The following is a 10,146-nucleotide window of genomic DNA, read 5'->3' on the forward strand; positions in this document are numbered from 1 at the left end:
CATGTTAGAATCACTGTTGGTAGTGATTACAGCTGTGAGTCTTTCTGGGTAAATTGTAAGATCTTTTTACACCTGGATTGTGCAACATTTGTGCAACATTCGTCTTGGTAAGCAACTCCGGTGTATATTTGGCCTTGTGTTTTAGGTTATTGTCTTGCTAAAAGGTAAATTTGGCTCACATTGTCTGTTGGAAAGCAGACTGAATCAGGTTTCCCTCTAGGATTTTCTCAGATGCTTAGCTCTATTCCTTTTCTTTTTATTGCAAACAGGATGCATGTTTTGAAATATGTTGTATTGTGTACAGGCTTCTTTATTTTCCCTCTGTCATTTAGGTTAGTATTGTGGAGTAACTACAATGTTGTTGATCCATCCTCCAATCACAGCCATTCAACTCTGTAACTGTTTTAAAGTCACCATTGGCCTCATGGTGAAATCCCTGAGCGGTTTCCTTCCTCTCTGGGCAACTGAGTTATGGAGGATGCTAGTTAGGAAGGATGTCTGTGAGTATTGATACGCGATCCAAAGTGTAATTAATAACTTCACCATGCTCAAAGGGATATTCAATGTCTGCTTTTTTTTTCTTTTCCCATCTACCAATAGGTGTCCTTCTTTGCGAGGCATTGGAAAACCTCCCTGGTCTTTGTGGTTGAATCTGTGTTTGAAATTCACTGCTTGACTGAGGGAACTTACAGATAATTGTATGTGGGGTACAGAGATGAGGTAGTCATTCAAAAATCATTTGAAACACTATTATTGCACACAGAGTGAGTCCATGTAACTTATGTGACTTGTTAAGCACATTTTTACCCCTGAACTTATTTATAACAAAGGGTTGAATACTTATTGACTCAAGACACTTTAGCTTTTCATTTTATTCATTTGTAAAAAAATAAATAAAAAAAAATAAAAAAACAGAATTCCACTTTGAACTTATGGGGTATTTTGTCTAGATCAGTGACACATTTCAATTTAATCAATTTTAAATTCAGGCTGTAACACGACAAAATGTGGATAAAGTCAAGGGGTGTGACTGCATTCCGAAGGCACTGTATATCCAATGATCTTTAGAATTGAGAATCCAACATGTAGATAGACCTTATTAGGCAAACCCATGTTTTTCTACATTTCTACAGGAAAGAAAGTTGCTCCACACCTATACGTTTCTGTAAAGCACACTTTTTAATATTCATGATTTACAAGAAAAAACACTGTACACGTACAACCTCAAATAAGAAATTGAAATCAATATAAACAGCGATATTGGTACATTGTTACACATTGTTATAAAAAAGAAAGAAACACTTGAGACAGTGCCTCTCCAGAAATATCAAAACAAAGTGACAATCTACCATTTACAAGTTATGACGTTGGCCTAATACTGATTATAAACACACTGAACATGAAATGATTTCTATCCTCTATTCTTTTCAAAGCAGTAAAGTGCTTTATTCTGCCTAACTGTTGGGTGTTCATGGAAGGAATGCATCCCTTCCTGTGGACTCAAGGACTGGTTTAGCACAGAGTATTGGAAATGGCATTATTCACAACCCCTTTTTTTTATAATAGCATGTACTATGCACTTGAGAGGAGTGGCTGCGGTCAAAATAAGACACCATACAACATTTTGAAACTGGAGTCATTCTCCTTTTTGTGCCACCCTATTTTACGCTAACCCATCAAGTACAGGTGCATCATGGTTAATTGTGGTATCAACGTGAACTACTAAACATGTCTGTTTGAATCAATATCGAAGCAAGTGCCATGCAGTGGACAATTCAAGAACACATACAGTGGTGGCATGGCTTAGTATGTAAAAACTGTCTAGATCAAATGTTGTGATTATGTATCTTCAAGTGAGATATATACACAATACAAATAACTTTCTTTGCAGTTTGAAATAATTCCACACAAGATATTGCTGTAAAAGAAATATAGTGAAACACATCAACTGAATTAATTGTTCATGTGGTGGTGTATAGCTGAGTTGGAATCATGGGTCTAAATTCAGGACTGGCATATAAATTAATTGATTTTATAGCATATTGGGAGTGTGTTACTACTAATAAAGAATTCTATAAAAACAACCCATTTCATTTTAATACACATTTTGTAAAGTGATTAAAGCCACAGTCTGCGATTTGGGAAGCTGATTGTCAGTTATCTGATTGTCCTTATACACTCACTGCCTTGATTATTCTCAAATGAACTCAATCAATCTGACTTAAAGGCCTACCTTATGAACTAGGCATAAAAAGGGGGTCCTCTGTGATTATCTGCCAGTAGCATTGCCCACTAGATACAGTACCTGAGCGTGACTTTTCTACAACTGCATGGCTCTATCTAATACTGATGGTTAGCTTTCCCTCTTTGTTTCAGACAACCGAGACATCACTTGAATCTATTTAGCCTGGCCAATTGACTGTACAGGGTGGCTTCGTCAATCCATACAATCGTATCAACAACTAGGGTAGTTATCCAACGTGACACAGGAGAAAATCATTCCAATACATCGGCTACTATAGACACAAGACTCAGGGGGTACATGTACTCCACCGAACTAAACAAAGGGTTTGGGGTTGAAATGTAAGACAACGGCGTGCTTCTGTTCTGGAACTATGATGCTTTAGCACAGGAGTGATGGAGAATTAACACGGTACGAAGATCATGACCACGCTGATACACTCTTGTATGTACTTTGATTTAAATGGAAACTCTATACATCTGTCTGTCTGAACAGTTATACCTTAAGGAATCTAAATACACATGTTTACCTTTTTTCATTTGACCACAAATCTAATACATTTTACAGAACATCATGTACATATTTACACCAAAATAAAATTTTATTGATCTAATTGAGTACAGGTATGTGATGGCTTGTTCAATGGAATCTAGCCATACGATGACATCATGTGAGCATTTCGGTTTCAGGCTCAAATGTACTGACTTAATTATGACGAAGTCAACGGACTTATTAGTAAGCTGTACTGACTTAGCTGTACTGCCTTACAAAAAAACAATAGAGAAATTGTGCTACATACTGGTTGTCCTAAGCCAACCAATCTGTAAAGCAATATAAAAAAAACAAACAACACTAAACCAGGCCCCTGATGGACATCAGAACAGAAGAGTCATCTCACTCGCTCCTCCTCTTCCTCGCATCCTCTCTATCCCTCTCTCTCTCAGTGAACATAGAGTCCCGTTCTCTCCACCTCGCTCTCCCCCTCCCCCTGTATCGCTCTCTCTCTCTCCCTCTTTCTCTCAGTGGACGTCACTTTCCATGAACTCCTCCTTGATGGAGTTCTTGTTGCTGCGTGACACTTTGCAGTCGGGCATGTCAAAGCCAAAGTCGGCCCACTCATCAGCGGCGGCAGCGACTGCCTGCGGCCCACCTCCCGGGCGGTTGGATGGGATGGTAATGGTGTGGCGCACACGGAAGTGTACGGCCTCCATGACACGCTGGCGCTGCAGCTCGCCGCCGGGGACGATGGCCATGGCGGCGGCTGCCATGTTGCTGCTGGAGCGGAGGAGCTGCTGGCCATAGTGGTCTTGATGGTGGGAGGAAGGAGGAGGTCCCACCCCGCCGCCCTGCTTCATGTCCTGCAGGCCCCGCCAGATGGCCAGGCGAAACTGCTCTGGGATCTTTAGAGCACTCAGGTCCTAGAGAGAGAGACAGAGAGAGTGAAGGAAAGGATTGACAGAATGGGAGATAGAAAGGAAGGAGAAGAGAGAGGGAAAGGAGGAGAGTGAATAGTAGAAAGAGAAAGAAAGTGAGAGATACTTAATAGACCTCAGGCCACAGTGATCCAACCAAACTTGACCCCCCCCTCTAGGACTGGAATGATTTGCAGAGAGTGAATGGGTATTTTACCTCCATGGACAGAGTCTGGAGTTGGTAGAGACTCTGCAGGCCCTGCAATGTGAAGTAGTCGATGCAGTTCTGGCAGCCCAGACTGGTTAGAAAGCTGTGTGGAGAGAGAAGCAGTACCACTTAGATTTTAAGACCAGAGTTAGTGTCCACTCCACCGCAGCCAAATTTATGTAGGGAGACAATGTCTACTTCGGTCTACTTCATGTGATTAAAATCCACTACCAGAGTTAACTGTAATTTTATTAAACGGTTAACTATGCCAGAAATGTGCTTGTCTGTACAGATGTAGGATCTTAATTTGATCACCCTGTTGCAGGAGAACCTTCTTGCAATGCAGGACATTTTTAACGTGTAGTGTATTTGAGGTTTAAAAAGGCTTCTGAAGTTGGTCATTTTCATTTCGAAAGTTCAGACTTGATTTTCCCTTCTGAAAAATATATCAACCCCTACAGAAATGTCCATTAATTATAATCCACATAATAATTCACATTTTTGGTTGCAGCAGGATTATTTTCCTGCTGTAGCAAAACTGGCTTAAATTTAAGATCCTACATCTGTACCTATCGTAAAACTAAAATGATGGTTACATGTCCAATAAGGAACAAAGAATATTACGATCAATTACAAATGGAACAATTTCTCAATGACTGGTTATTAATTTCCGTCAAATCAAATTCATGCAGTTGTATTAAAGATTCATAAAAGCCAATTTGGTTGAATTAAAACCTTTATTATAAATACATGGATATAAAATTCTCGTCTACAAACACTTTAAACAAAACAAAATGTACAAAACAGTATACGATAATAACCATGTTCATTCTAATGCTGCTTTTTGTCTGGGTACAAACGGTGCAAAATGGAAGCCCTAACATTATGACAAAACAACGTCTTAGTTTGAATGCAATGCTAGGCACTAATAGATTAGGAAAATATGTTTCTAATGTTCCAATACCGATTTCCCTTGTATTCTGCATATGATTAGAGGGAATTAATGGAAATAAGATGCTAAGATGGACAAGTTGTTCATTTAGATTTGAAAAACATAATATTGGAATTCTCTGATGGGTAAACATACTGTATTGCTAATACAACTCCCCAAACCGTAGGAAAGTGAAACAGCAACCTATTCCTCCAAATCCGACCAGCAGAGCATTCACTTAACATTGCAACAAACCCCCAGAAATGTCTTACTATCAGACCAAAGTAATGGAATAACGATTCATTAAAGCTTGGTGGAACTTTTGTCCAGTTTCTTTTAATTTCTCTACAGTCTTATACAGTTCAATGTAAATGGCTGAAGTAGGTACACAAAATGGCTGTGTTCTCTGTGAGAGAAACAATATGACCCAAATTATTCTAAGCTGCTCTGGGACATATTATAGGCAGAGAAACCAAGGAAGATGAGAGAAACTACCCTCCATGTTGGCAAACATGTCATGACAGCACCATTCCCATTTCAATCCTTACCAGAATATAATGAACTTTTGGTGCCAAGATGGCGACTGCAGAGATCTCAAACTGAAAAGGCCCTATAATCTATTTTTCATAGATGGCTCTGACTGTTGACTTGTGTCAGTGGGAGAGGAAGACAGTGTCATTGGAGGGGGAGGTACCTGACTAGGCTGGGGTCAGGGTTATACGGAGGGGGAGGGGTGCAGTGCGACGTGGACAACATGGACTGGCCGCCCCCATGTCCCCCGTTCATGTCACTGTTGGTCTGCATGTGGTGACTGTTGAGCATGTTGGGACCTGTGGGAGAGGGGACAGGAACAAATCAATAGGAGCAATCAATAGGACAATGCTCTCAGAATGATGTCATTCAGAGGTTTTTCAGAGGTTTGCCATAGTAGCTTCTAATGACTAGCCTCGTTCCACTATCCTGATCTCGCAAGAGAGCGCAGCAGTCAGGATGCTGGATCAGGTTATCTAATGGCACCCATTAGCTGTGATAATATATATACACACACACACACACACACATTCCCCCCAATTCCCCTGACAAACACTCACCCACGTGCCCCATGTTGGGGAGGGGGTTTTGCTGAGACTGGTGGCTCCCATGGCCCCCGTGCAGCTTGTTCATGTTGGACAGGGGAGATCCATAGGAGGACGGTGATGCTACGTGGCTCCTGGGAATTGGAGGGGAGGAGAGGGAGATGACGGAAGTGTGTAAGAGTGTAATATTTGTATGTGTGTTAGACAACACAGGTGTATGCATGGACGGAATGAGTGTATTTGGGTTTAAGTGTATGTGCGTGTGTGTGTGAGAGAGAGAATGTGTTTGTGTGCATGTGTATTTATGTGTGTGTGTGTTTTGTGTGTTTGTGCATTTTGCATGTATGCATATTTGAGCTGGTGTGTGGCCGACTTACTGTCTCTGAAGCAGCTGTTGCTGCTGTTGTCTGTAGGAGTCCACCAGCTGCTGTGGTACGAACTCCACCAGCTCTAGACTGTCCTTGATTTTCATCAGCAGGTCAAAGTTCTCTCTGCCGCGCACCTGCACACACACACATAATAAATATATATATATACACAGTAGTTATATGATACAGTATATATAATAGTTATATCATACTACCGGTCAAAAGTTTTAGAACACCTACTCATTCAAGGGTTTTTCTTAATTTTTTTTGACTATTTTCTACATTGTAGAATAATAGTGAAGACATCAAAACTATGAAATAACACATGGAATAATGTAGTAACCAAAAAAGTGTTAAACAAATCAACATATATTTGAGATTCTTCAAATAGCCACCTGTTGCCTTGATGCCAGCTTTGCACACTCTTGACATTCTCTCAACCAGCTTCATAAGGTAGTCACCTGGAATGCATTTCAATTAACAAGTGTGCCTTCTTAAAAGTTAATTTGTGGAATTTCTTTCCTTCTTAATGTGTTTGAGCCAATCAGTTGTGCTGTGACGAGGTAGGGTGGGGGGGTGGGGGGGGGGGGGGGGGGGTGGGGGGGGGGTATACAGAAGATGGTCTTTTACCAAATAGGGCTAAGTCCATATTATGGCAAGAACAGCTCAAATAAGCAAAGAGAAACAACAGTCCATCATTACTTTAAGACATGAAGGTCAGTCAATACGGAACATTTCAAGAACTTTGAAAGTTTCTTCAAGTGCAGTCGCAAAAACTATCAAGCGCTATGATGAAACTGGCTCTCATGAGGGCCGTCACAGGAAAGGAAAACCCAGAGTTACCTCTGCTGCAGAGGATACGTTCATTAGAGTTAACTGCACCTTGGATTGCAGCCCAAATAAATGCTTCAGAGTTCAAGTAACAGACACATCTCAACATCAACTGTTCAGAGGAGACTGCGTGAATCGGGACTTAATGGTCAAATTGCTGCAAAGAAACCACAACTAAAGGTCACTAATAATAAGAAGAGAATTGCTTGGGCCAAGAAACATGAGCAATGGATATTAGACCGGTGGAAATCTGTCCTTTGGTCTGATTAGTCCAAATTTGAGATTTTTGGTACCAACCGCTGTGTCTTTGTCAGACGCAGAGTAGGTGAACGGATAATCTACACGTGTGATTCCCAACGTGAAGCACGGAGGAGGAGTTGTGATGTTGTGGGGGTGCTTTGCTGGTGGCTGTCTGATTTATTTAGAACTCAAGGCACACTTAACCAGCATGGCTACCACAGCCTTCTGCAGCGATACGCCATCCCATCTGGTTTGCGCTTAGTGGGACTATAATTCGTTTTTCAACAGGACAATGACCCAACACACACCTCCAGGCTGTGTAAGGGCTTTTTGACCAAGAAGGAGAGTGATGGTGCTGCATCAGATGACCTGGCATCCACAATCACCCGACCTCAACCCGATTGAGATGATTTGGGATGAGTTGGACTGCAGAGTGAAGGAAAAGCAGCCAACAAGTGTTCAGCATATGTGGGAACTCCTTCAAGACTGTTGGAATAGCATTTCTTGTGAAGCTGGTTGAGAGAATGTCAATAGTGTGCAAAGCTGTCATCAAGGCAAAGGTGGCGACTTTGACGAATCTAAATCAAAAATGTATTTGGATTTGTTTAACATTCTTTTAGTTACTACATGATTCCATATGTGTTATTTCACAGTTTTGATGTCTTCACTATTATTGTACGAGGTAGAAAATAGTAATTAGATGTATATCTATCGAGGGGGTGTGGTAAATGCACAATATACCACGGCTAAGGTCTGTTCTTATGCACGACGCAACGTGGAGTGCCTGGATACATCCCTTAGCTGTGGTATATTGGCCATATACCACAAACCCCTGAGGTGCCTTATTGCTATTATAAACTGGTTTTCAACGTAGTTACAGCAGTATACGGTCTGATATACCACGGCTGTCAGCCAATCAGCATTCAGGGCTCGAACCACCCAGTTTATAAATAAATAAATATATCTTACAGGCATATAGTAAATCTCCTCTTCACCATGCCGCCGTCTCTTCATGCCTGGACTAGGAATGTTTGGAGGGGTCTGTTTGAAAGCTAAATGTTGGGAGTAAAAACAATGATTTAATATCATGAAAATTAGCAATAGGATTTTTACAAAGACATTCCTAACATCAATATGCACAAATTATTGCATCGTTTTTATTGCACTGGTGTATATGTTTGCATTGTGATCTGTGTCACTGTATGTATGTGTGGGCCCTGGTCAAAAGTGATGCGCGATATAGGGAATAATGTGCCATTTCAGACTCACCCCAAGCAAGATGACCAAACATTTTGTAATGGTGTAGAGAGAGAGAGAAGGGCGACTCACTGCGCTTGTTGGCGTTGTTGTCGTTCTTGGACATGTTGTCGCTCATGGTCTGCTGCTCCCTGAAGTGGTCTTCATCTGCCTTGCGATCTCGCCCCGGACAGGCGCATATCCGCCCTTCAAACGACCTTCGTCCCAGCACCTGACCACTAATTGCAACAAAGAAAGGCATAATATATCATATGTTAATTTACAAGGCGTTGAAAGGCCTCATATGCTTACAACAGGTAATACATAATATATTATAATTGTATGCCCTTATTAAAGTTATCAAAATATTTTGTTACACTTTACATATGCTATAAAAATAGAGACACACTCTATATATAAACTCTATATATAAAGTGTGGGTAAATCACCCACGTTTCGGCATCACTGTGCCTTCTTCAGGGTGACCCAATAAATTACTGGGAGTTTATATACAGCGTGTGCGACTCTCTTTATTTTTATGGCTTATAGTTTATTCGCCGTTAGTCGGCACCTCTACATAAAATTATTTTCCTCAGCTCATGTTTTTTTATTACACTTTTTATATGAGCCATGTGTTTCGTAATGCACTTGAAATATATTCTTGATTTTTATGGATTTGTATAGGCTCATCAGGAGCCATTGACTATGAATGCTTACAGCATGTTTATTGTGAGACAGGTGTGCAAAAAGGCAGTTCAATCAGCTGTGAATTGTTGACACACATGCACACAGGCATGAGCACACACACACACACACACACACACAATGTCATGGACTTACTCGCGTGTCTCTAGGGTGATGATGATCAGGATGGGTCTCCTGTTCATCCCTCCCACACAGCTGCTGTTGCACATGAAGTTGTAGAGGATGGTGGTGAACTCTGTCCCCACCTATCAGAGAGAGAGACCTTTTACTGGCCAGTCAATCGTCAGCCAGCTTGCCAATCACCAGACAGTGATAGCCAAAGCACCACATCATAACCCCTCATGATGACACACTGAAGATTCGCATTTAAAATAAAGCAAAGTTAATAGACTGAAAGACACAACCTTTATCAGGCCAGGGCTTCGCTTGTGTGAAACCGGCCCTAACGCATCAGACTGAATGTTAACGGACAAAATATAAGCTGTATATTTTATTACCCCTAGATGGCAGTGTTGCCATAATGTTACATAGCAAATGTCAGACATGGGACCTATTTTGAACATATCAATCAAAATCATGGGCAACTAAAATATAAAGTTGTAAATAGGTATACTACATCTAAATAAGTAATTAGTACAAAGACTGTTGTTTTCTAGGTGATTTTAAATGTTAACCAACCACCATGTTATATTGCTGGGGTAGGCAAACTTGGCCCTGGAGTGTTATACAGACGCATTATGTTTTTAATGGTACATTTGTGTTTTAAGACCTGGCAGACCAGGTGTGATGAATTTAACCAATCACTGTTGGTGAGGTGATTGGTAGAACCGGTTGTGTTGCCTGGTTGGGACAAAATTCAGTAGTGGCTCCGGCACTCCAGAGTCCAGCACCAGGGTG

The 10,146-nt window shown here is 41.0% G+C and overlaps 1 protein-coding gene across 6 annotated transcripts in view; it reads right to left on the minus strand.

Annotated features, from left to right (window-relative positions):
* Positions 1-1,160: 1,160 nt before the first annotated feature.
* Positions 1,161-10,146, minus strand: part of tp73 (tumor protein p73) — a 47,523-nt gene continuing 38,537 nt past the window's right edge. For 4 of the 6 annotated variants that reach the window (XM_021615823.2, XM_021615826.2, XM_036988081.1 and 1 more), the window contains 8 exons: positions 9,385-9,494; positions 8,638-8,783; positions 8,278-8,360; positions 6,247-6,371; positions 5,885-6,003; positions 5,488-5,623; positions 3,872-3,965; positions 1,161-3,660 (listed from right to left, as the gene is read on the minus strand). In XM_021615823.2, coding sequence (XP_021471498.1) covers positions 3,262-3,660; positions 3,872-3,965; positions 5,488-5,623; positions 5,885-6,003; positions 6,247-6,371; positions 8,278-8,360; positions 8,638-8,783; positions 9,385-9,494 — 1,212 coding nt within the window. In that variant the 3' untranslated portion in view covers positions 1,161-3,261. The remainder of the gene's footprint in view (positions 3,661-3,871; positions 3,966-5,487; positions 5,624-5,884; positions 6,004-6,246; positions 6,372-8,277; positions 8,361-8,637; positions 8,784-9,384; positions 9,495-10,146) is intronic. The other 2 variants (XM_021615825.2, XM_021615828.2) reach the window with 1 other exon arrangement.

Source organism: Oncorhynchus mykiss, chromosome 9 (genome assembly GCF_013265735.2).
Source record: "Oncorhynchus mykiss isolate Arlee chromosome 9, USDA_OmykA_1.1, whole genome shotgun sequence".
Taxonomy (NCBI): Eukaryota; Metazoa; Chordata; class Actinopteri; order Salmoniformes; family Salmonidae; genus Oncorhynchus; species Oncorhynchus mykiss.